This window comes from Cladophialophora immunda (genome assembly GCF_000835495.1).
Source record: "Cladophialophora immunda strain CBS 83496 unplaced genomic scaffold supercont1.8, whole genome shotgun sequence".
Classification (NCBI taxonomy): domain Eukaryota; kingdom Fungi; phylum Ascomycota; class Eurotiomycetes; order Chaetothyriales; family Herpotrichiellaceae; genus Cladophialophora; species Cladophialophora immunda.
The window spans coordinates 203,503-228,683 of NW_015622548.1; the positions used below are offsets into that span (position 1 = coordinate 203,503).

At 52.9% G+C, this 25,181-nt stretch overlaps 8 protein-coding genes across 8 annotated transcripts; 4 read left to right on the plus strand and 4 right to left on the minus strand.

Annotated features, from left to right (window-relative positions):
• Positions 1-310: 310 nt before the first annotated feature.
• On the plus strand, positions 311-2,992 carry PV07_12141 (uncharacterized protein). The gene is made up of 2 exons (XM_016399639.1): positions 311-940; positions 1,051-2,992. The coding sequence occupies exons 1-2, from the start codon at positions 687-689 to the stop codon at positions 2,654-2,656; spliced, it is 1,860 nt and encodes a 619-aa protein (XP_016242451.1). The 5' UTR covers positions 311-686; the 3' UTR covers positions 2,657-2,992.
• Positions 2,993-9,013: 6,021 nt separating this feature from the next.
• Positions 9,014-11,950, plus strand: PV07_12142 (uncharacterized protein). Its single transcript, XM_016399640.1, has 3 exons — positions 9,014-10,507; positions 10,558-10,901; positions 11,308-11,950. Exons 1-3 carry the CDS (start codon positions 9,283-9,285, stop codon positions 11,743-11,745), a joined length of 2,007 nt encoding a protein of 668 aa, XP_016242452.1. The 5' UTR covers positions 9,014-9,282; the 3' UTR covers positions 11,746-11,950.
• Positions 11,951-12,857: 907 nt separating this feature from the next.
• PV07_12143 (prohibitin-1) lies at positions 12,858-14,060 on the minus strand. Its single transcript, XM_016399641.1, has 2 exons — positions 13,644-14,060; positions 12,858-13,585 (listed from the first exon to the last, which is right to left on the minus strand). The coding sequence occupies exons 1-2, from the start codon at positions 13,968-13,970 to the stop codon at positions 13,061-13,063; spliced, it is 852 nt and encodes a 283-aa protein (XP_016242453.1). The 5' UTR covers positions 13,971-14,060; the 3' UTR covers positions 12,858-13,060.
• Positions 14,061-14,183: 123 nt separating this feature from the next.
• On the plus strand, positions 14,184-15,417 carry PV07_12144 (uncharacterized protein). Its single transcript, XM_016399642.1, has 4 exons — positions 14,184-14,347; positions 14,418-14,443; positions 14,554-14,731; positions 14,807-15,417. Exons 1-4 carry the CDS (start codon positions 14,268-14,270, stop codon positions 14,853-14,855), a joined length of 333 nt encoding a protein of 110 aa, XP_016242454.1. The 5' UTR covers positions 14,184-14,267; the 3' UTR covers positions 14,856-15,417.
• PV07_12145 (uncharacterized protein) lies at positions 14,875-15,944 on the minus strand. The gene is made up of 2 exons (XM_016399643.1): positions 15,476-15,944; positions 14,875-15,378 (listed from the first exon to the last, which is right to left on the minus strand). Exons 1-2 carry the CDS (start codon positions 15,839-15,841, stop codon positions 15,259-15,261), a joined length of 486 nt encoding a protein of 161 aa, XP_016242455.1. The 5' UTR covers positions 15,842-15,944; the 3' UTR covers positions 14,875-15,258.
• Positions 15,945-18,107: 2,163 nt separating this feature from the next.
• On the minus strand, positions 18,108-21,046 carry PV07_12146 (uncharacterized protein; the record flags this gene model as incomplete). Its single annotated transcript, XM_016399644.1, has 7 exons — positions 18,108-19,309; positions 19,378-19,530; positions 19,586-20,220; positions 20,403-20,542; positions 20,592-20,620; positions 20,713-20,841; positions 20,891-21,046. 7 exons carry the CDS (start codon positions 21,044-21,046, stop codon positions 18,245-18,247), a joined length of 2,307 nt encoding a protein of 768 aa, XP_016242456.1. The 3' UTR covers positions 18,108-18,244.
• Positions 21,047-21,683: 637 nt separating this feature from the next.
• On the plus strand, positions 21,684-22,446 carry PV07_12147 (uncharacterized protein). Its single transcript, XM_016399645.1, has 3 exons — positions 21,684-21,918; positions 21,967-22,014; positions 22,067-22,446. Exons 1-3 carry the CDS (start codon positions 21,769-21,771, stop codon positions 22,166-22,168), a joined length of 300 nt encoding a protein of 99 aa, XP_016242457.1. The 5' UTR covers positions 21,684-21,768; the 3' UTR covers positions 22,169-22,446.
• A 676-nt stretch (positions 22,447-23,122) lies between these two features.
• Positions 23,123-25,135, minus strand: PV07_12148 (uncharacterized protein). Its single transcript, XM_016399646.1, has 4 exons — positions 25,080-25,135; positions 24,672-25,009; positions 24,156-24,615; positions 23,123-24,097 (listed from the first exon to the last, which is right to left on the minus strand). The coding sequence occupies exons 1-4, from the start codon at positions 25,128-25,130 to the stop codon at positions 23,354-23,356; spliced, it is 1,593 nt and encodes a 530-aa protein (XP_016242458.1). The 5' UTR covers positions 25,131-25,135; the 3' UTR covers positions 23,123-23,353.
• Between the last annotated feature and the right edge of the window lie 46 nt (positions 25,136-25,181).

Below are 25,181 nucleotides of genomic sequence, written 5' to 3' on the forward strand. Positions count from 1 at the left end.
GGGGTTGGGGGGGCATCATCCATGGCTACGGTGGCCGTGTGCCTGAGCTGGGCTGGGCCTAGGGGCCTCTAAAGGTTCTACGGGGGGCGATCCCAAGTGGAGGAGCCAAACGGATTGCCCACTATAAGGTGTGGCTTTCCTGCATTGGGTGTGCTGCAGAGGCTTAACGGGGCCTAGCAGCCCTAGCTGTCCAGGTGGATGCAGAGATTGGCCATCAAACAAAACCCTCCACTAGCATGGCCGACTGCTGGGCAATCAACCTCTGCAATCTCGTCTCAAATCGATCCTTGGCCATGGGTAATATTAATGTCCTCGAAATGGCTTCGCTACACATCTGTGAAGCCTCAGCGGCGTGGGAGATCCCGGGGTTCTCTGCACAATGCAAGGATAGGGGAGTGGGATGCAGGCTTTCCGGGCATCGCGACAAACGTCAAACTCGGGTTTCGTGTCACCAAGGGGCGAGGTGCCAGTCACTCTGCGCCACAGACAAGCCACATGTGGCTGCACGGTCACGTGCCATTTGCTTACGGTCAACCACATGTTCGTTCAACGACCAACTTCATAAACGCCGACCACCTCTTAATCCTTCGAACATCACAAGACCTCATGCAATGTTATTCTGCCTGGGACTTAACCCTACATAATCGACGATGGAGTGGTGAACTTCATCAACGAGAATACTGATTATGGATGAATACACAGCCGAAGCCTTCGCCAACCGCGACGAGCCTACTCCGCTCATTGCCGTCCCCTCCAGCGACGTGGATGGTTCGTCTTCCGAGGCAGAGACCGCAAGTCACAAGCATAAGTCCAAGAGGGCACGCCCGCCATCGCGTCTAAATACACAGCTTCAAGACAGTTCTGCCTCTCAGCCGGGGAGAAATGAAGCCACGCCCTCTTCAGCGGGAAGAATGTCTCTGCAAGATCGCTTGTTTGCAAAGTATGCACCTCCTCGGCGCCGTCCTTCTCTTCCAATAGCTATGAACGTCTGTTTTAGAAGTATTAAATATTTGGGCCTTTTCACACCAAACGTTAACATATTTCTCGCAGAGTCCTTCAGCAAGTGGTCCCCACCGACGATGGTCATGATGAACCGGCCAGCACTCCAACCAACCTTCCTTCGAGTGCATATATCTCTCGCCCTGCATTTAGCCTGCCATTGATGACATACAACTTCCGTCGGTTCAACGCCAGAATCGGCATCGTGTTCGTCTTCCAAAATCGCCTCATCCGCCTCTTCACCTGGCGGACACCGACACACACTTTGTCCTTCCTGGCGACGTACTCATTCGTCTGCCTCGACCCATATCTACTTGTTGTGGTGCCCCTGGCTATTTCTCTATTCTACATCATGATCCCAGCGTTCACTTCTCGCCATCCGCCGCCCCCAACGTCAGCAATCGCCCACACCAGTAGCACCAACATGACTACAGAATATCATCAAGCATATACAGGCCCGGCCCTTGCCCCGGCCGCTGTCATAAAGCCCGCCCCAGAAACGTCAAAAGATTTTTTCCGCAACATGCGTGACCTGCAGAACTGCATGGCTGACTTTAGTAATGTGCACGACTGGCTGGTAGCCAACGTCGCGCCAGCGACGAATTTCTCAGACGAGCAGTTTTCCTCTCAACTGTTTCTGTATCTGATTATCCTAACCACGCTCTCCTTTATCACCTCGCATCTGCTTCCTTGGAGACTGATATTCCTTGGCTTGGGATGGGCCGTCATCGTCTCCTCCCACCCCAGAGCACAAGCATGGTTGTTAAAGATGCAAAAACAAGCTGAAATTGAAACATCCCTCGCCCTGAACGACCCTAACCTTAAACACCAGAGGTACATCCATGGCATCCCCCTTCCTGCCACACCACACGCGATTCAGTCTGCATTCACTGCCTTTTCCGAGATCACCCTATCAACGACTCCAGAGACAAGGGAAGTCGAAATCTTCGAACTGCAACATCGTCCTCTGGCCAGTACTGCGTCCAGTGGAATAGCAGCCGAGTGGCAGCCCCATCTTTTCACACCTTTTCCCTACGACCCTCTCTCTCCAGCACGAATCGCAGGCGACAGGCCAAGGGGCACTCGTTTCTTCGAAGATGTCGAACCACCAGAGGGGTGGGAGTGGGCATCCAAAAAGTGGGAGTTAGACCTCGAAGCTGGGGAGTGGATCAACGAGAGACTCGTCGTGGGCGTCGAGTACGATGTTCTCAACCGCGAGCCTCAAAATATCGATGGGCCTTTATCGGCTCCAGCCGCTTCCGGGCCAGGAGACTACGACAACGATGATGCCGGAAACGACAACGATACGAGATTAAGAAGAATCTCCACGAACCGAAGAGAAAGCATCAATCTCGACTTTGGGGGATGGGTGTGGGATCTTCCCCCGCCGCCCGGCTCCGGAGTCAACAGAGACGATGATCTATGGCTTGCGTATGGGGATTACGACGTTCCTAAAGTGGGTGTACGAAACAACTCCAAGGAGGAAGAAAAGGCCAGGAAGAAGAGGGAGAAGGAACGGGAAAGGAGGGACAAGAAAGAGAAAAGCGGCGCAGTAAGGGACTGGGAGGAAGCAACAAGGGTGGATAACCGCGGGAGAACTGGAGAGTGGAGAAGACGACGCTGGGTAAGGTTGGTGAAGAGGAAAGTGACAGTATGATCTAGTCGGTACGAGCAATAATGACCGACAAGAGGACACGAATGATACGAGCGAGACCATGCCTACAACCTGCCCACTCTCTCTTCCCCCGACCCTTCCTCTCAGCCAATGGAGGGACTTGAGATGACCATTAAAGTCCAAACTACGGGGAGGAAACAAACGACGAGGGCTGTGTTCAGGGAAATTCTCTTCTGGATTCCTGCCGTTCACAGTTCATGTGGATGTTGACAAGCTCAGAGCCCCTTCTGCGGCTCGCCTAGCTAGGGATGTGATCCCGAAGACTGCCATTCCGTCCTCCACCGTTCCATCCAGCTAAGCACAGCTCACGTAGTTGCAGACTGAGGACTGTTGTGTTCCTGTCGTAACTCGAGAAGGCGACCCTCTGCGTCCACCATTCGTGACTGCGATGTATTTTCCCACGCTCATTCCCCGTACCGATGCTTACCACGACCAATGCTTCCAGTAGTCCATGCAGTCCCCCAATGCCGTAAGTGCATCTTCACCTTGTGACACATATCACCACAGCAAAAGAAGAAATCCCCCGTAGATGGCGTTGTGTCAATGGAAATGGCTCCCGAGAATGCAGGTTTCTCGGACCGAGCCAAGCAAGGTAGCATATGGTGTTATGGTGTCTGTACTTTTCCTTGATATCACTCGCCTTGGTATCGCAATCTCGGACCATCCTAGTCAGGTTCGTTTGTTCAGACCACCATCTTTTCAGAGACAAACGACTCCTTTCCCTCGTGACCTTTATTCTTCAATCCTGAATCAGGTTCTTTACCTTCAGTTGTCCCAGCACCCATGGAGTCAATCGCGCTGAGCTCCCGATCTACCAGCGAGTGGCCGTGTGTGACATCAAGCATGTAGGACGAGGGTCGCGAAGCAGCAGAGGTGGTGCTGTCAGTCAAGGTTGCGGCACTGTCGGTAAAGGCAGGCTTCGGAGGCATGGAGTTCGGCGGCAGTGGCGAGGACTTCTGGGCCTCGGCGTCGTCAACGGTGGAATTGACAGTCATGAAGAGCGAGCCGAGAGGCAGCATTACGTAGACGGACGGAAGGAGCATGATCTCCGGGTGCAGCATGCTAGTCTGCACGGGGACAATCTGCAGGATGCAGAAAATGACTGTGATGAAGCTTCAGTAGAGTAAGGCGATGGTAGAGGTGGAATCAACTTACAAGGAATGACAAAAGACTGGACACACAACAAACCGATGAGGTTCAACGCCGAGGCGTATGCACTGTTTCTGGTGACGATCGAAGAAGGACGTTTCCAGACGATATCGAAGACTGAGGCCATGGAGACAAGGCTGAAGCTTCCAATGCAGATGGTGTAAGCGACGAGGTATGCGGTGCGGGCATTGTAGGCTTCGTTGAGGAAGTCGTAAATTTCAGCGCCATCCTGCCCAAGCTGCAAAATCTGCTGGATGCTGTACGCCATGGCAGCTGCCAGGCCAGCCACTGAAGTGAGGATAAGGTAGGTCAGCATGACTTTGTGGACAACTGGATAGCGGACTTTGATTCCGGTCATCAGCCCCTTGGCCTGGAGCCAGAGGCAGATGGCGGCAAAGGCAAAGGCAAACCATCCTGTAACTTGGCTGGTGGCGAAAGTGGCAATGAAGTCAGTGGTCCAGATGCTGTCAGTGAAGTCGAGGGTGAGGAAAGTGTAGGCCGAATTGGACTGGAGACCAGGGGTGAGAGTCGAGACGATGTCGATCATCAACTTGATGAGCATGAAGACCAAGCCGATGAGCATGAATGTGTGGAATGGAGTGGTTCTCTTGCGAGTCGGAGTGAGGGCAAGCAGGTAGACCAAAGTGGCCCAGACCAAGCCGGCTGCGAGTCCACGGTTGGTGTCGTAGTCGACATTGATGTTGTTCCAGGTGTCAATGAGACGCCAGGTCACCTTGTTGAACGGGGCAGCAGGGTAGGTTGGGACTTGGAAGGCCTCGTCGTAGAGGGCACCGCCAACTCCGGCCGTTGGTAGGCTGCCAGGAGCAGCAAACGCCGCAGTAGCCATTATGGTTCTGACCGAAGCGTAGCAATGCTATTGAAGAGGGCGACTGGCTGCAGATGACACGATTGAAGGAATGATGAGACTGTGGTAGGGAGATAAGGAAAGAGGAAGTAATGTGGTGACAGTGAGAGAAGCAGAAGGAGGAAAGTGATGGAGAAAAAGTGATAGGTGTTGAGTGTGTTTGTTTTGTTTTGGGTCGGCAATCCAGAGAGAGAAGGGTGTGGCAGATCAGGGAGGTGAGGCAGTATAAGATGGTAACGGAGAGGTAGAGAGTAAATGGAGGCCAAGTCAAGTGAAGTAGAAGTCGAAGTGAGATGGATGTGAATTCGCGTCCTCAATCCCCATCGTCTCCTGGCCCAGTCCTGCGTCCTCACCTCGTGCCTCAACCTGGCAATGTCTTCAGCAGGAGGCGTCAATACGCCAGTTAGTCGACCCTCATTTCTTCGTTCTCGCCATCTTGTCCATCAAGTCTTTCATATCTTGGCCCGACTGTCTCAATTCCTCCCCATCATCTCTCGTCTGCAAGGAAAGGAGAGCTGGAAATCAGAGACATCGAGAACAATACTAAGGCCTTAGTATTGTTCTCCCCCTGCAGACAGTAGCAGCCCCCGACCATCCTCAACCAGACACGACCCAACGAAAACTGATGACTTCATGACGTCTGGAGCGACGAGCTTGACGTTGCGCTGGCTGTAAATGAAATTGCAGCGTCAGTGCTGGTCTTAAAAGGAGGCTTTGAAAGGGCGGAGGTCTGGTTGACATTTCGGTGGCTCTATGAACCACCCTAGGGGATATTCACCCACTTTCCCCTGAGGGAATTCAAGATTGCTCCCAGCAACTGATCAGCTCGGCAAAGATGGTTTTTGGCCTCAGAAAGAGTGAAAACACTCAGTGGTGGCTCCATCGCTTGCTTGCAGCTCGGTTGAGCATATTCTCTGCTTCGCTCATTGGAACATATAGGAGGGAGCGGCTGGCTTCCAAGAATGCGGTGCTCCCCTAAGCACAAGCCAGGTAGGAAGGCTGAATCGCCTCATCCTTAGGTACTTCTTCATTCACGGAAATGAGAACACACACTGCAAGGCAGGGCATATCCAGTTTCATCGGTGAAGGCAGCGTGCAACTCAACGCCAATCGCTGCCAAGCTCATTCATTGTAGATGTGTTGCTCACCTCTCGTTCACCATTCAGGGTTGTGGCTGCCTTCGACATCTTAGGCACCCAAGCAACACTGCTCCATCCGCCTCCAGCCTCTTTTCATGCCTTTTTCCATCTGTCCAGCCCACTGTCTCATAACTTGTTGTGGTCAGCGGAATGGTTGCCGTATCTCTCGTCTATTACACCGCAGGTGGTTCCGAGGTATCCACAGCACTCCCCATCGAAGGCGCCTGTTCGACATTTTATCTTCCAGATAATCCGGTAGAAGATGCTTTGGTTCTAAGCCCCGATATTGACGCGCAGCATTCAACTCTCTGTCTTGGTATCGCCTTAACTGTCGGGTGCTTCAGCCCAAGCTAACCAGTAGTCGCAGAGGTCCACGATGCCTTCGTCCTCCTACGCACATTCAATAACACCACTGGTCCATGTTATCTGCTCGGTGACGGTGGCATCAACATTGAGCTGCCTCTTTCCACTGCTTCCCACCACAAATCCATCATCCTGGGCACCAACGTCCATTTCTTGGGACCCCCAGGTCATTGGGGTCTTCACTGGGGTGATATAGATGGAACAGGGTCGAATTCCATGAGACCTCCACCACTGCCACCAGTCGCTGAATGTACTGAGACACCCTCGGCAGCCGAAGACCGAGTGCATGAGCCAGTCGATGCAGAGGCATTGGCCAGAGATGCATCCTGCCAGGATCAATCCAGCGATTCCACCTGCTCCCCAACTCCGTCGCCCGAACACGGTCAGGAAGAGGATCAAATCCGCCCAAGGGAGAGCGAGAGACAAGAAGAAGTTTCTGGTGACTCCAGGGACCGAAATGCGCAGCAGAATATACTTTGTACCAAGGACCAAGACCCAGTTAAGAAGCTGGATTTTGGGGCGGACAATGTTCAAGCTATACCAAGCATTCCATCCGTGGCTAAACAAAATCATGGGCAACATGAACGTTTGTCTGGCACTGTTGATAGCCTTGGTGCGCAAGAAAGTCATCATGAGACTACAGAAGAGATGACGGACCCTTCATCTAGCTCCGCTGATGCCCAAGGACCGTTCCAAGGGAAAGATGATGCCACAGCACTGTCAGCGACTAAGCAGCGAAGGGCAAAGCGGAAGCTTATGGAGATTGAATGCGCCGATTCGGGTCCGGAAATCGTGGATGCTCAGTCTAGTATATCAGACGGTGGTGCTTCAATCGACGGTATCGTTGTAAGCGTCAATTCCCATAGCAACAAAACACAAACAGGGACTCGAAAAAAGCGAGTCCCAAAAACATCACCTAGGCAGTCAAGAACCCGCGGACCGTCCACAGCAACAACAACAAGTCCAAACAGCAGCTTGTCAAACGAGCAACAATCCTCGAAAAGACGACTAACCAGGCGAACACAGTCTGCTTCCCCGCGCGGCTATTCTGGTGGTGCCCCTGTGGTAGTCTTTAGCGGCAATACCACCATCCAAGAGAAAGGCACTGCAATAGAAACCTTTGAGCGCCTCGGAGGCAAGGTGAGCACAGAGATAAATAAAGCAACAATTCTGTGCATCGCAGAAGGCCCTTTGAAGAAGACCGGAAAGCTGATCATGGCCGTGGCCATGGGAATGGACATAGTGACAGAGAAATGGATTGCTGACACTCACCGACTTGGACGATTTCCAGCACTTGAGGAGTATCTACCGCTAGACAGATCTAGAGAGCGGCAGTGGGCTTTCAATCTCAAGGATGCCCTCAACAGGGGCAAGACCGGCTTGACGGATCTGCTTTCCGGGACCACGGTCTTCCTCACGAAGCAGCTCAGAACTGACCTGGGAAACTTAGAGCGGGAGATTTCTCAAATCGCCACTATCTTGGGTGCAGATGCAGTGAAACATCGTTTGCCAGCCATCAAAGACAAGGCAAAGTTCAGCGAAGCAAAGACCTTGATCATCGGAATTCCTGGCGACCCCCAGGGTGCTCACGTCGGAAGGCTTGGCCATACACTTTTCAACAAGGATATCTTGATTATGGCTGCTCTGCGAGGTCGAGTTGAACGAGGATCTGCCGATTTCAGGATCGAAGTGCCCATCAAGGACGAGGTCGAAGACGTGCGGCGTGTGCGATAAAAGCAAAAGGAATTGGCACCGCGTTCAATGTCGTCGTATTCGGCCACGTGGGCCACTGTCGACTCAAAAGACTGGGGATCTTACAGGGGCCGTCCTACACACGGAGGACTAACTCACTTTGTCATCGTCGCTGCGGGATATCTCCAACCCCTTTAAAAAGGCGAGCATCTCATGCAGCGGTGACAGGGATTCTTGACTGACGAGTATGACATGCAGGACAATGCCAAGAGACCAGGAGCCACGCTTGAGCGCAAATGAATTCCGAAGTTGGTTGTTGAATCTCCGCGAATCCGCGACTAGGGCAATCTTCAAAATCAACATCAGTCCAGACGGGTATGCAAGGAGGAGTCTACATATTTCATTCTCGGCGGTGATCAGCGCTACAGGTGAAGCAGCAAGCAATGCAGCAGAAGCACATCTCCAGATCAGGCGTGTGGCCAGTTCTCTTTCTTCAAATCTCTGGGACTCCTGACTTTCGACAGAACCGCCCGAGATTTCCGCCTTGTTGGTCTCTTGGCCCTCATGTGGCTCAACCTGAAACAGTCCTCTCTCCTTCTTGAGATCAGATACCCCTCGGCCCTCTATATATCAATTTTTTCCAGCCTCAATATCCTTCTGAAACAGGCGGCTGATCTTGCATGCCTATTTCACAGCCTCCTAGCTTGGGGACTTTCCCCACATCGGTCAATGCCTGGATAACTTTCGCTTCCTTTCGCCGAGATCTCCTTGCACTATGGCACAACATTACTGCGCCGTTTCTCTCCACCTCTAGGAGAAAGCCCCTCCGTCCCATCCTTTCTAACTTGTATCGGAATATGACAACGTCCCCCGCGGACTAGAATCGAGCTTCTGGACAGACTTGGACCTGGTCGCCGTGCAGCGATTGTGTACCAGTAAGCAGCCCGTTGAATCGAAGTGGAACAGACACACGCCACTTGCACAACATCGCATATCTCTGAAGCTTGTCATCACGCAAAGGCTCAGAAGGATCTGGGCTTGTGCGCCCGAAAAGGTAACGGCAGGGTCTGCAATTTCAGGACCATCTAGCCCTTGACAATGATGGCGGCGCCGGATACCTCGGCCGATAGGAGTCAATATACCCTTATATCATGTCCTCGTTCCCCAGGCATCTTGCTGAACTCTTTCTCATTGTTATTCGACATCGTCCTTTGTTGCAACCACGTTCGTTTATTGGCTCGAGAGTCGGAGACCCTCGCCGTCCATTCTTTATTCGCTGTGCGAAGTTGTCGTACATCCAGTCCTTTGTCAAAGTCATTCTTTTATAGCATTCAGCAGTCGATCGTTTCCGGAATCTCGACTTCGATTCCTCCTCAGCCTCAGCCGCACCAGCACGCAAAATGTCTGTTCTTCTCACTACAGGCCTTGTGGCCGCTCTTGCTGCCTCGCCGGTGGCAGCCTTCTGGCGGCTACCGTGCAAATCCCCCATTGTCGTTGAGCGTGCCGACCCTATTGTTAGCCCCGGTGTTGTGTCTGGCCACTTGCACACGATCATGGGAGGAAATGGGTTTGATTTCACCATGGACTACAACTCAACCCAGCGGTCTACTTGTTCTTCTTGCACAGTGACTGGAGATTTCAGCAACTACTGGATTCCAGCCCTGTTCTACCAGCACCAAAACGGGACCTTCGAAAGCGTCGACCAAGTCGGTGGTGCCACCGTGTATTACCTACAGCGGGCTGGCGACGGAGAGACTCTGAAGGCATTCCCTCCTGGCTTCCGCATGGTTGCCGGAAATCCTTTCAAGCGAACTGGAGGCGATGATTTCGCGACCCAGGCCATCAGCTACAACTGCCTCGATTACAATGGTCCAGCCAAGCCAGAAACCCCCAACTTCCCCAACTACAACTGCCCCGATGGGCTTCGATCCCAAGTCTTCTTCCCATCTTGCTGGAATGGAAAGGACTTGGATTCTCCAGATCATAGCTCTCACGTCTCTTATCCCGCCAATTCCTACAACTCTGGTCCATGCCCAGCCGATTTTCCAGTTCATCTCATCTCCATCTTCTACGAAGTCATCTGGGACACTGGCAAATTCGCCGACCAGTGGTATGGGAACGAACAGCCCTTCGTCTGGTCCATGGGTGACCCTACCGGTTATGGTGGCCATGGTGATTTCGTCATGGGCTGGGACCCAGATTTGCTCCAGTCCGCCGTTGATCGATGCACCAACGACAGTGGCCGTGTTGAGGACTGCCCGGTTTTTGACCTCATCCCTGACGCTCAGGCTGAAGGTTGCCGTATCGAACCTGAAGTCGACGAGCAAGTTAGCGGTCTGCTTTCAGCCTTGCCCGGCTGCAACCCCGTTCAACCTGGTCCCACGGCGACTCCTCAATCCGGCTGCGGCGCGACCACCACCATCACTCCCTCTAACGCAACCTTTTTCACCGACCTGACCAGCCAGGGGTGGGCATATATGGGATGCGGAACCGACAACTACTACAACCGTATTCTGACCGGCGCGAGCGAGTCCAACGGACAAATGACCAACGAGAACTGCGTTGCTTTCTGTGAGAGCAAAGGCTTCTCCATCGCTGGTTCTGAGTATGCTGATGAATGTTATTGTAAGCACATCATGTTCGCTTTGAGGGTTGAGCTGCTAACAGTTGACCAGGCGGCAACTCCATTCCCGATAGCGGCAAGCCTGTTCCTGGCGTTGTCGGAGACTGCACCATGAGCTGTGCTGGCGACGACTCCGAGTTCTGCGGTGGTTCAGGGACCATCTCTCTTTACCAGAAATGCTCCGGCGACTCATGCACAAACGCTCAGTTCGGTCCCGGTTCCTCAGCCCCCGTCCAGGTTGCCAACCCTCCGCCAGTCGCCTCGTCCTCTTCTGCTTCCGCCCCCGCCTCCGCTGCTCCTTCATCGACATCCTCAAGTGGTCCTTACACGGCACCAAGCTCTCCTACAACGCTTGCCACGGTCGCGACCTCCAGCGCCGCGGCCACTCCAGTTTCGGTAAATACAAGTTCCACTTATCCTCCCTCTAGTGATGATGACAATGACGACGACGACGACGACGACGACGATGCATCTTATACATATTCCGGCTCTGATTACCCACCCGCTGTTAGCTCGTCGGCGGGTGGTTCGGATGCTGTTGACACATCCAGTTCCCCTGCTTCAACAACTTCTACTCCCACTATCAGTACCACTACTCTTCGATACCTTTATACCACTCCACCCTCACTCTCTTCTTCTACGCCTTCTCCTACCGACGCTGCTACTGTTGCTTCGTCTACCTAAGCCCCTATACCCAATTTCATTTATTTTTCCAGGTTCAATCAATTCCCAGTTGGAGGTCCCAAGGAAGACCAAAGCTAAATCGAAAAAAATGTTACTCAATCTAACAGTGTTAATCTAGCCTGCCGGAACCTCATCGTCCCTGTCTTCACCTGCTTCTTCCGCGACGCCATCAACACCCTCTACGCCCTCGGCATCAAACCCATCCTGGTCCTACACTGGCTGCTTCACCGACACCGTCAACCCGCGAACCCTCCCGCAATGGTCCAACTTCAACGGCCCCAACGTGTCCAACGCTGCTTGCGTCTCGTTCTGTGATTCGCGCGGATATACCGTTGCAGGCACCGAGTATGCCGGGCAATGTTTCTGTGGAAACGAGATTACCACTCCAGTGTTGGACGAGGGTAGCTGCAACATGGCATGCACTGGCGCAGCAGGGGAGATGTGTGGAGGACCCGGTGCGCTCAGTGTATGGACGAAGAGCGGTTCGGGCAGCAAGAAGATGGCGAAGAGGCAGCTGCTCAACTACAAGCCGTGGAGGAAGATGATGAAGTATTGAGAGCCTTCGTTGCTATTACTTCTGGGAACTTTCCATTCAGTGCTGCTTCGAGGGGTGACTGCCACTTTGTCAGTTTCCACCTGTGAGCGGCCTGTCTGCTGTGTGTTGGATATTATCATTCTTACCATTCTTCGCTTCTGATAGTGTATATATTGATCCTTGTATTCCAAATGGACGCTCAAACATGGGCATCTGCAGTCTGAGATGAGGCTGGCTACCAGCCACTGGAGACACTTTCTTTGATATCCCTTTGTTCTTTTGTATAGAAGCCAACTCTCGGGTCGTCGGCCTTTCTAGCATGGACCATTCCTTTGTTTCTCAAAGCAGCTTACCCTGTAAACGCATCTATTGTCCCTACTTTTGCCCGCCTCTCGCATCTCCTGCATGTCCTCTTTTCGCAGCCATTCCTGGCATGGAAAGTATTGGCCTTTTCGCTCTTTGTTCTCTCATGGCACGCAAGACAGAATAGATTGGTCTCGACACGGACATCGAGGCCGATGGAACCATGGTGAAAGCTCAACTGACTGACATGCCTGTTCCGGAATACACAAGGTCTTTGGTGGTCCATGCGGTACGCATCGATGCACCGCTTTGTCCGACGGTTCAAGATCGATACACCTCCCTCGCGCCCCGAGGAATGGTTCCGTTCCTTTTCTTGTTCCATGGTCGACGTGCTCGAGCAACCAAGGAAACCCCGCAGATGAGACTCGGAGAAAGCAGAATGCTGTGGTCATTGCGGAGTGGATTTGGGATAGGAAAACATCCTCTGAAGGACTGTGCGTCGGGACCCGACAAATCGTCGGCATTCTTCCTCTGAGTTACGGTGCTCCTCTGCAAAGGCGGAAAGGAGATCCCCCTTGACAAGCTACGTTTGGGAGGTGGAGGTGGAGTGAGCTCTGAACATAACAGGGTGCACGAGGTCAGGTTCGCCCCATAACACTCTGGATATCGACGCTGCTCGGTCTGCCACGGGAAGAATACTGCTTGTCATCTAGACTGCGATGTCGGGGACTTGACGTACTCTGCCGAGTCGAGTCGCTCAATCCCACCCTTGAAGAGTGAGCAACGAAGCGTCAAAGGAAGACGAACACCCGCAATGACTCGGTCCAGTTCGAAGACTGGGGAGAAAGATGTGTTCAGAGTGATTCGAGCCAATGCCTGTGGAAACGGAAAGCTGGCTGTGAAAGTTGAGAATTTCCTCCCCAGTTCGGGGTCTTTTGATCACTATTTAATGCCACAGAGTAAGACAGCATATTTCACCCTGCTGTCGGTGAATCATATCAGTACAAGCTTCTCCCGAGACTCACAGCGCCGATCACGCCCTCAAGCCCAGCAATAATCCTGTGCTCTTTCCCTTCCCACCTTCTCCTTCACCACCACCCGGCAGGTAGGTGACGTTGGGGTTCGCGGCCAATGTCTGGGCGATGTCTTTGCTGGCCTCGATCCTTCTGATCTGTATCAACCCGTCTCCCGCCCTGGCCACAGCTTTGCTGATAATGTCTGCCGATTCAGCTTCACCTTCGGCACGAATGACGTTCGCCTGTCTCTCCTGCTCGGCTTTCTCAACGATAAACCTTGCTCTTTCTGCGTCCTGTTGGGCGATCTGTTTCTGTTCGACCGCCCTGGTGAACTCGCGACCGAAGGTCATGTGTGTTATGGAGACATCTTCAAGCGCGATGTTGAATTCTTGTGCCCGGCGGGTCAGGTCGGCTCGGATCCGTTGCGAGACGGCTTCTCGTTGGGTGATTAGTTCTGCTGCGTCGAACTGAGCCACAATTGCTTTGAGCACTTCGTTGCCAATAGATGGGAGAACTCTTTCGTCGTAATCTTGACCGAGGGACTAGTAGTCGTGGTTAGCTATGCAGCACCATAGAACTAGCTGGTGGGAAAAAACTTACTTGGTAGATCTTGGGCAAGTTCTGGACGTCTGGGCGATGGAGCACTCTCAGCGTCAGTGACACCATCTGCAAGTCCTTGCTCCCGGTGGTGGTGCTGATGTTTCTCGGTTTCGTCCGCACATCGTAGATGATTGCTTTCTGAAGCCATGGGATGAGGAAATGGGTTCCTTCGTTGGTGACTTGTTCCTGGACACCAGACAGACGGTCGAAGATGACTGCTCTCGTTCCGCCTTTCACATCGTACATGGCGCTTTGTGCTAACGACGCACCAATGAAGACTGGGATGGCCCATCTTGAGATGGCGTTGAGGACGTTCGGAGCAGACATGGTGGACGAGATTTAGGTATTTGTCGGCGTTGTATTCAATGTTGTCGAGCTGCCGCCATGCAACCGCGGATTCGAGGTCATGAACTTTTGATGAAGTAGTTGTAGTAGATGCAATGTTCTCCGCAGCCATGCGCAGCCTGGAGCTGTGCATTACATAAGCGGCCAAGCAATTTTCCAGACTGCGGCCGGAGCTCTCCTCCCTCCAACTCCAACCACGACTGCGATCATTGACCTTCAGCAACAGTCACTCTGCCCAACTCTGGCATTCTCCCTGGTTGCCTAGTATCATCTCTCAAAATGCGTCCCACCGCAGCTCTGCGGATGCAAGCTACCCGCATCCTGCGCGCCGGTCATGGCCCTGACCCAAAGAATGGAGTGTGCGTTCCACCTCACCCAAAAGCTTTGCTTTTCCTGCATGGAAGTGAACTAACAGGCTTTGGTCCACAGATACATGGGCTCGTGGGGAAATCTAGGTATGGACTCATTTCGACCTTGGAACCCTCGAATCTCGACCTGCGACGTTCTATATCAGGCCTCTCGCCTGCTTTTTCAGTTGCCGACAAGATACTAACCTTGGAAACAGGCTCTCCAGCGCAAAAGAACATTATCACCTATGCCCTTTCGCCGAACCGACAGAACCCAACGTCTACCTTGCTCTCCGACGCCATCTTTAACACTTTCCGCCGAACACGCAATCAGGTTCTATATTGGGTTCCTCCCTTGTTGATCGCGTATCTTGCGATGGACTGGGCTACCGAGAGGTACGTGCGAGCTCGAGATGGACATAGCTTGTGGGTCAGCGTGAGGTCGAATACTGACTGGTCTTGCCGATACAGGAACGAATATCTTAACTCGAAACCAGGACGAGCCGAGTACGAAGAGTAGTGGTAGTGGTCAAAACTCGCCGTTGGTGGACGTAACATTGTACATAAACAGAGGATACAGCGGAATTACAAGACAAGCCGATTCATTGTTCACCACACGTTTTCTCGATCATGCCATTATGTGAGGAATCCAATCCTGCTCCACCGCACACCAAGGCATCTGGAATGGGGTTTCTTGCGAGGTCCCCTAGATATCGTCCGACCACCCCAACGACCGGCTTCAGGACCAGTGAAATCTTCCGATATTTCTTTGCTGCTAGGTCTAAGAGCTTGTGGTGACAGCTCGGCTCCTCCGAAGAACCACGGGACCTTGCAAAACTCCGTCCTCCCGAACGGTTTGAGAACATGTACGGAGTATATTGCAAGTTTATCCCAAATCTCGGACCCATTTGATTGAGCCCATATTAGCCTGGTCCTATTCTCGGCATGTCGTGATGCTCGCTCAGACTACTCAGGTAGCGGTTCAACTCCTCAACCCGCTCTTTGTGCGTCTTGACACCTTCTCGTTTTAAGCGTTCCTCAAGCTAGTTGCCCATGTATGGTCAGCACGAACCGTTCCAAATCCCAAGATTGGAAATAGACGTCTTCAGGTAGGTATGTATGGGAATGAATAGAACGCACCCTTCTCCGTCTCTGCTCCTCATACCGTCTCTCTGCTTCCGTCTTGACAATCCCACCTTTCTCATCCTCGACGAGTCCCCCAGCGTCATTTTCACCGCCAGCGGAATCGGCCTTTGACTTTTGTGCTCTCTCCCCTGCCTCCGTCGCAATCATTTGATCTTCCTCCTCCAGCTTTCGCAGCATGACTGACCGATCCCTGAGCTGATCATCAGCCCCTTCGCCCTCCGTCTGATCCGGTGCAGGGGCTTCGTTTTCTCTGGCTTTGGACGAGGATTTTTTCTTTTTCTTTTTGTCGACCTTCGAGTCCTTCACGCCTTTGAGCTTGAGTTTGCCAGAGCCCGCGGAAGTGTAGTCACTCGGCGCCATGCTTCAGCGTCCGATAGATGCCTATCACGGGCGAATGTGGAGGCGCCAATCAGTCCATCACCGTCTGGATATGACAAGAACTAGGAGAGAATGTTTGAACAAGCCGTCCTCGATAATGCGCAAGGCTTTCTCTGGTCCGAGGCACGTGCCTGAAAGTGCCAAGGGCGCTACAGGGCAGCGGGAGCATCTCGCCCAATCCAATATGGCATTCATGCTGCTTTACCACAACAACCCCAACCCCTTTTTCGGCTAAAACCAAAATCCGAAGCATTCGGAATCCATCCACATACATATGGAGAGGAGCATTTTAACATCGTGGGTCGATTGCAACGAGTGTTTATTCCTCTCTTAAAACCTACTGTTCCGCTTCTGTCCGCTCATGAGCGTGTCGCCGCACGCCTCTCCTCCAAGCATGACTGCTACATGTTCTCCACGTCGTAGAACATCTCCCTGCCCTTCTTCGGTGGCTCGACCAGACCCAGTTGTTGCAGTGCAGTGAGCCCCCCTTCTTCCCCGATCTCTTTGACAATCTTGCCGTCTTGCATGGTGAAGACGGTCATGCCCGAAAACCACATCTGCCTGCCCGTGTTAGGCTCGACGAGAGCCCCCACCGCGAGATCGTCAAAGGGTGTGCCGGTATGCGTGCCGCCGCCGATCCAGCGCCCAAACACATAGTCGCCCTCGGCGATCAGGGGGTAAGGGCCGTAGGTCTTGAAGCCAAGGTTCGGGAATGCCTTTGGTTTGTCATTCAGATTAGCCATCCTTTCTCGGGCCAGCCGACCATGTGACGATGGGGGCCAGAAACTGACGGCTTTGAAATCCACCATGGCTTGTTTGACCGCAGCCTTACCCCTCTTCGGGTTTGCGTGCATCGGGTACGATTGGAACACGTCGTCCGCGCAGACCTCGTCGACGATGTCCGGGTTCAGCTTGCCCCAGTACTCTGTGAAGTACTTGGCAATCACTTGTTTGTTCTTTTCTTCGGTCGTTGCCATGTTTGAGAGGGAACGAGAACGGTCACAAGAGACGAGATATTTCTAGTTCGGCTGAGAGTGAGAGTTATATATATATAGCCTAGCAAATGTTTGTCGGCTTGATTGAAGGGCGCACCGGCATTCTACAATACCAGAGCTCTGACTCAACGCGTTCAGGGCCCACGGCAGAATAGTGTTATTGGATATATCTTGAGCAACGGGGTCAGTGGCGATCAAGGGCACAGACTTTCTCGTTGGTGAGTTCAGGGTACGTCGCACCTGGAGGTATGCAGTCCAAATTAACCAAACAGAAAGAATCCTCCGCCACGCCCACGATACTTAGCAACGGGATCGAGGAGAAACGCGTTAGACGTCGAACCGAATTGACCAATCGAAAGACTACGAGAATCTGGGTGTGCATATCTGCGCGAATGGTCCCCGGAATTTCGCCATCCTGTAACTCTGTCGCGTGGGAATCTTCATGCCGCGTTGAGCCGTTGCTTCATTTTGGAAGACTTTGATTTGTCAATTCCCTTGCAGCAATTGAAGCCATCTGCATAGAAGAGTGTTTTGATAGCAACGCTCTTCGACGAGACGAATGCGGCGTTTGTGCCCATGCAAATAAACGCATTCGAATCGAAGAGGCGAGACGTTGCTGTCGAACTGGCCAGTCGGCGTGTCCATTCTTGAGGCGTCCTTCCCATCGTCGACACAGCCCGGCGTATACTCGACCAGGCGCAGCTCAGTGTGTCTTGCTATGGGACACGTCGTCGAACCTTCACCCGCCGATCCTACGGAAGTGCGACGCTCCGATCACCCAATAGACTTGGGGCAAATGTCCTGGGGCATCGTGTCAGCGCGGAAGCTGATCAGCAATCTGAGCGGGACGGGACTAACTTACTTCTTCAGACTACCTTGAGAGGTCCGTCTCAATGTGAATCACTGCCTGCTGGGGTGGCCAACATCAGAAAGACCACTTGCTTGACGTCCGACGGAATCATAGCCACGAGCTGCGTCCCGGAACGATTCTGGCCACGTCAGAGAGTGAAAGGAGCTTTCGTCAAAAAGGAATGGGGTTAAGTTGGCTTTACTCACTACCTAGGTGACAAGGTAGGTGACCAAGGCAGTGACACTGGGAGTGATAGTGGACGCGTGATGCCTCTGGGGTACTTAGCCCATGTTGTTCTGTGGTTCCCAGTTCTTTGATAGTCATCACGATCATCATTGTTCCCAGGTTCAACTGGTTACTACATTTGATCCATGTGTCTAGGTGCCTCAAGTCGCGAGTGGCTACAGGGGATGGTCACTTGTTACAGCAAGCCGATAGCCGAAAGCTCGTCGGTGATGGTCAACTTCCACTGTTATCAACTGCAAGCTGCGCGTCGAGGCTCTCCAAGCACCTTTTCAGTGACGCCAATCTTTTGCCGACTTACTGACCATCTCGACCGGTTTGTGCCGTAACACTCTCTCGTGTGGGTGAGTCTGCCTCTATCGAAGGCTTGGTCGCCGGGAAGGTCCCGTCTAACGGTGTATTCAACGTCGACGGTCTCGTTTCTGATGAAGTCGATGCTCCCGCAGAGGTCATTTCCGAGGGGGCAGATTCGGGGGCATCGGCATGTGAGGGATTCACCTCGGGATTCCTCGTCTCCGCGGCTTCGTTTCCTGGGTCGCAGGCTCCGGAGGCCGTCGCATCTGAGGGCGGCCCGTGTGAGAGATTATTCTCCGTCGGTCGAGTCCCCAAGGCTTTTGTCTCTGAGGGTCCGTCTTTGGGAATTCTCGCTTCAGAAGGCATCTTTCTAACCCAGAACGGCTCTGTTGGATCGTTCCCTGAGAGCTTCGCTGCTGAAGGCTCGGCCCCTGAGGGGTTTGCAACAGCTGTCGGAGATCTGGATGAACATAGTCTGGTTCTCGGTGGGCTCGAGAATTGCCCTGCGTCCTTGGATGAGGGGCTGTTTGTCAAGATTTTCGCGTGTGAAGGACTCCCCCACGGCGAAGATGTCGGCTCTGAAGCTTCCGGTGTTCCTCTGGAAATTTCGAGGGTCGCTGGGCGTGGCCCGCCACGAGGAAAGATGTCCACCATGGCCTCCTCGTCCGGCAGCTGGTAATGACGCTCCAAGCGGAAGAGTTGCCTCAGTGGATACGGCAATTTTCTTCGCACTTCGCTGAGAACTCGCTTACGATGCTCCTGTGCTTTCTTGCCCTTGATCATGAGCGCCCTGATTTCGTCTTTGCCTTGCTTGGTTCGGTTGTCTCCATCTGAATCGTCGCCAACCTGCTGGTTCTCCGGGTCAGAGTCTGGTCCATTGGCCATGGTCTCGTCCACTCTGGAGTTGACATCTCGCTTCCAAAGATCCCGTAAATACCAACAACGCCAAGAATAGAGGGTGGCACTCGTCAGAACAAGGGTGGTCACCACAAATATCCAGATACTCCCCCGGATATCGGGGTATGCAAAATGCTTGGACCAATCCATTACCGGCATAGTCATTATGGTCTAGAAGATGGTCATGGATGTCAGAGAACGGAACCCGACGGGCTGAGCTTCTGCACAACAGGGCTTACCGCAATTGTTGTAGCTGGCAGAAATATGGCAGTGATCACCGCCAGTGCCCTCATGGCAGAGCTATCTTGACTCGCAGCTTTCGCAATGGCTCGGCTTGTATCGGAGATCTTTGTGTTGATCTGGCTGTTCTTCTGTCCAGTGACGCTCCATAGCTATATAGCGGTCAATGGCCAATACGAGGGACAGCAGAGGTCCGGGCCCACTCACCGATTTCTGGAGCAACGAAGTGCCGTTGACGAGATATTGTGCCTCGCCTTCCAGGGTAGAATAGTCCTGATGCAGCTGTCGAAAGCGGCAAGCAACGGACTCTGAGGCGATTCGGAAATCATCGTGTGCTCCAGAGGTGCCGTGGACCTGGATTTCACCGCAGAACTTGACCAGAGTATTCACGATGCTGATGAATGAAACGATGATTCGGTGGAATTGGTGGTGGTTTGTAAACATTTCTCGAATTTCTTCAAACCATTCCGAGACCTGGGCATTTTTCAAATGGTCGGCGAGGTGTGGTTGATTGGCGGCCGTCGAGATCTGGTTGAACACCTTGTCAAACAGCCGCTTATAGTTGTGAAAGTGATGACGATGGCGGCTTAGCTGCATCTCCCCAACTAATAGAGCTGGGAGAAGGGGATGTTTCCATGCTCCGAAAGCCTGATCCGTGGGAATCTCATCGAACCAACGTTTGATTGCGTCTGCTTCGCTGACGTTTTCGTCGTCTTCAACTACAATAGTGGGCTGACAGCCGTGGAGGAAAGCCTGAACAGCACCGCCATCCTTAGACCACCTCCACGAGACTGCAAGTATCACATCATTTGGGAAACTCTTCTCGGTCCTGAGCACGTATTCTATCATCCATGTCAGCAATACTTCTCTACCACGGTGAATCAGTGAGACTTGCTCAACTGCACAATCTTCTCCGCAGAATCCAAGGATCTGACATATGAAAATAAAGCCTCCTGCCGTTCGGCTACAGTGATCTCAATGCACTGCCTCGGTAGCTGCAGACTGGCCAATATTGTTCTCAAACGTTCTTGTGAAAGGCTGATATACCCCAATACGGAGCTGGTCGTCTTGCTGGTTATGCCGAGATCAACTCGTTCGTCCGCTTTCTGATCATCTAGCGATGGGTTTCCGAAGCGATCTTGATCTGGAACCCGAAAGCTGATCCTGGATTGCATGAGCATTGTCAGTTGAAGCGGGAGTATAGGGGACGTACAGAAAGCGAAGACAAGCCGAATGCTCGAGCTGGAGGTGGTCAGCACAGCGCGCGTGGGGATGATGGTGAATTTGGATCAGACGTGGTTCAATATGTGTGGCAAGCACTTAGCACAACACACCACTCTTTTCAGAAGTCCTCTACCGGGGTCCGAGTCCCGGTCGCTCAAGTAACCCTGTATGCACGTAACGGCCGGCAGTCTGTTCAACAAACATTTTTCAGGCTGACCGGGGTGATCCTGTTCCATTTGCTGCAGCTTTTTCAGTCGGCTGGACTTTGGCGTCAAACATTCACCATACCTGCTGTGTTGATGCAAAGAGAATTTGAAATTCCCTCAACGGCTCAGTTTCAGTTTCCGTAGCATATTTTACCACATGCTGCTGTTGCTGCTGCTGCTGCTTCCCTTTCCCTGTCCGGACAGGCTTCGTCGGCGGCTTCCAGGCGTTCCAGTCCATCTGAGCCAAGCTCGCACACGACTCAGCCCCAATCTTGCGTCGGCTCAGGTCCGTCAAACCCAAGAGGTGGCACCAGCTGCGTGATGGACGCCATGGCTGGGAAACGTTGGTGCTTTTGAACCACTAACTGGGACGATGAACTTCACCTCGTCATTCATTTCGATACAAGCTGCCAGTGTGCATGTTCCCTCACCGTCTCATCGCTACCGGGAATTGGCAGATTATCTCAACTGCACAAGCTACCCTTCACGGGCACACCTTTAGCATGAGCTCCGCCGACAGAGCAAACACTTCATGTTATGAGGAACAGCAAGCGACCTACATTTGTGGTAGTACAGGAAGCAAGCAACAGGCTGAAATCTTCAGGCTGGTGAGGGTACATGGTACATGGTACATGGCGGAGTACACCATGGCTCGTCGGCGTCGGAGCGGTGAGGCAGTCCACGACACCATAGGGTCACACAAAGACACCTGTCACTCCTTCAAGTGGACATCTTCACGGATCCCTGCACCGATGACATGCTGTGGCAGTTGTAGGTGGTTTGGCCTCACGTGGTCATGTCTGCCTGCGGCTATTACCGGCATGCCATCATATGATCCCTTTGCGCGTTTGTTTTTCTTTCTTGACGTCCAGCATAAATTGTTAGTTCATTAATCTTTGGCTTATTGTACATCACAACTATTCCAACCCTTCCAAACATCTCTACATCGCCATCGTCAATATGCCAGGCTGGTACGAGAAGAAATACGCCGCAACCCTCCCCGGTTGTAAATTGTTCAGATTTGACCGGACGGAATCATCCAACATCGATCTGAGAAAGTTAAGGAGAGTTTTGGGGTCAACGTTTACCACTACAAGAACTAGGATCTCGGTATGATGCCCATCACTTCACATTTTACACTAGCTTACCGATTTACAGTCGAGGAACTTTCAACTCGAGTATGAAGCGCCTCGAGAGTTGACTGTGGTAAGAACAAATCACCCTAATTCTAGTATCTTCTATTACTAAGCTATATTAGGAAGAATTGCAGCCGATCTGGATCCTTCCGATGTATTGGGATACGGTGGATGAACAGTGGAAGAGAGGAACTGGGAGGGACAATTTCTGGGATACCACCTAAAAGGAAAGAACTTCAAGGGAAGGAAAAGGGAAAAAAAGTCCAACAATAGTGGCTGCGGAGCTCCAACCAAAGCATCCCCCGAAGCCCGCCACATCCCCCAGAGCCCGCGCGAAACCTTTCTTCAATGGTAAAGGGATATTCTGTGGTGCGATAGTTCTTCTCGTCAACTTCATCATCCGCGCACGCGAAGGCAAAGGATGAGAGACTTCCACGTGGTCCACCATCCAATACCACAGACATAGTCCATGCAATCAATGATAGTGCTACTTCCCCCTGCATTGCTTCTGTGTCATTGTTGTTCCTTTCCCAACTTATTACTGCCCCGTCATCATGTACCACGAGGACTTCCCGCCGTTCTCAAATATACATCCATGCCATGGATTCCCTGTAGACAGTATGTCTACCACAATCCAATTCTCTCTCGCAAAGTCAGTCGCGTGTGAGTGAAGTGCGAGCACCTTTTTCACTCACTTTCATCCTTTCCGGGCGGCCGAGCCTGCCGGGCTGGTCGGCTGCCTCCCAATCAACCACTCCAGCACGCCAGGGATTCCCCACGAGGCCCCTCGTGTTGTAGTACAGCAACACGCGCTCGGGCCCTGGTACAGCAGCGGGATGATGTGGCTGCATTGCTTGCCGAAGGTACAGGTGGGAACTATGAGGTCTGACATTGGTGGAGACCAGAGTTGGTACGCAGAACCAGGACAACTGGGCACCTGGGATAGGGAACAGCAGCGGCCGCCGTTGATCCTGACGTCTAGAGATAGCTATCAATCTGTGCGTTATCCGCTTCTTACAGTCAGCATTAAAGGTGGAGTCGTATACGTACAGGCATGGCGTGCTGGTACAACAGGTCGCTAGTTAGACGTGTACCCACAGTACTGGGAGCCTTAGACAACATCCAATTGGTCAAGAATCAACGACATGAATGAACTATCATGATTTATACACATCCCGCCTATACACTGTATATCCGGCTTTTATCGCTGAGCTAACGATAAAATAGGAGCCCCATCCCTGTAGAATTGTTTCTCGATCTCCTGCGCTGCGACACGATGCGAGACTCCATCCTCCTCGTTCCCAAAGGGATTTGTCGAGAAGCTCGCCGAGAAGTGTGGCGTCACTAGGCGAGATGTCGCATCATATCGTGACTTGTCGTTTCTACCCGACACATCACTGATTGCTGCGTCACTGCACTTGGCTAGGTGATCGAGCTGGAGGCTGCTCAAGCTCCACGCCGTCTCTGTCTGGAGGATCACTGCCTGCCTCGCCAACTGCCTTCTGCTTCTTCACAAACAGCGCCGCGACAAGACCCACTCCGCCAACGCTGGCGTACATGATCCACATATGCTTCAAGCTCGAAGCATACGCCTTCTTCACCTCCACTTGCTGATGGAAAGGCAGTGTGCGTACGAGCAGTGCATTTGTTGCTGCAGTTGAAGCCGAAAAGTTTCGAGCCAGTGGCCCCCCCAGGACACTGCTCAGGCGTTTAGTCTGCGTCGACATGGTATTCTGGAAAACAATGCCGCCGACGACCACCGAGATGGACGTGGAAAGACTCCGGACAAATCCAAATAGTGCCGTCGCCACTGCCATATCTGCTGGGCCGACGACGGATTGGTACGCTATCAGCGGGGCTTGGAAGGCGGCGCCGACTCCGAGCGCGGCCACAATCTCGATAGTCACGGTGCGAACCAGCGATGTCGATGTGCCGATACCGATAAAAAGACCAAATCCCAGCGTTGTGAGCGCCATTCCTGCCCATATGAGTGGCCGGATCCAGCCAAACCGATAGGTGATGGCCCCGGCAGCAAGACCGATCAAGGCTTGGACCACAACGATCGGCATGATGAGGACGCCAGAGCGGGTCGGGGACGCGCCGCGCACGGCTTGGAAGTAGAGGGGCAGAAAGTACCAAGACGAGACGTTCACCTATAGTCCCAATCAGCGCTGGCACTGGACATCCCCCAGAGAATGACCGAGCTCGTACAAAACCGTGCGTGAAACAGACCATCAGCGGACTGATCTTGGACGTGCGGTCTACGAGGTGGGATGGAATGAGAGGATTCGATGCGCCTCTGGCCTCCCAGAAGACGAAAAAGGATAAGACCACAAAGCCACCGATCAGCAGAGTTAGGACTTTAGGGGAGTTCCACGGTGAGACCACCCCACCAAAGTCCAGGCTGAGCAAGATCATGATTGTGACTCCAATGATTGCGACGGTTCCAATCCAGTCCATGTTTCTTTTCCGATCCGCCCTCACGGTCTGCGGCTGCACCGGGCTCATCAAAAGGAAGAGAACGACAAAGGCGACAAAGCAACAGGGGAGGTTGACCCAGAAGGCCCATCGCCATGTCAGATACTCAGAGAAGATGCCGCCGAGAAGAGGTCCGACGCCGGCGGAAATGGCCCACACCAGCCCTGTCGTGGCCAGGAACATACTCCGGTGCCTGGGCAGCCTAAGTATGGAAGACGAGGAAGGGGGCAAGCTTGAAGAGGGACCTACCGTGCATCCCACACGTCGCTGATGGAGATGTTAACCAAGACAATGATGCCTCCAGCCGCCGACCCTTGCACCGCACGGCCCGAGATCAGTTGCGCAATGTTCTTGGACCATCCACATATGGCTGACCCGACGGCAAATAGCGCAATGGAGCTGAGCAGTGCAGGTTTACGGCCCCAGACGTCGGCTGCTTTCCCCCACACCGGAGTCACAGCGGCACTTGTGAGCAAGTACGCGGAGCCGATCCAGACATAGGCGGTATGGGACCGCAGTTGATACGAGATGGAAGGGACTGCGGTGGTGATGATCGAGAAGTCGAGGGCTGCGAGGAACAGAGAGAACTGTGCGCATTTTAAGATCTCTCAGCTATTCTTTGGACATATCCTGACGAGCCAGAGGCGGGCTACTCACCAGGAGACCGGCCAAAATAGCGGGACGCCGGAGTCTGCTGCTCGTAGCCATTATCTATCGCCGGTCCTTTCTCCGTTGATACCGAGACCAGAATCGCCACTT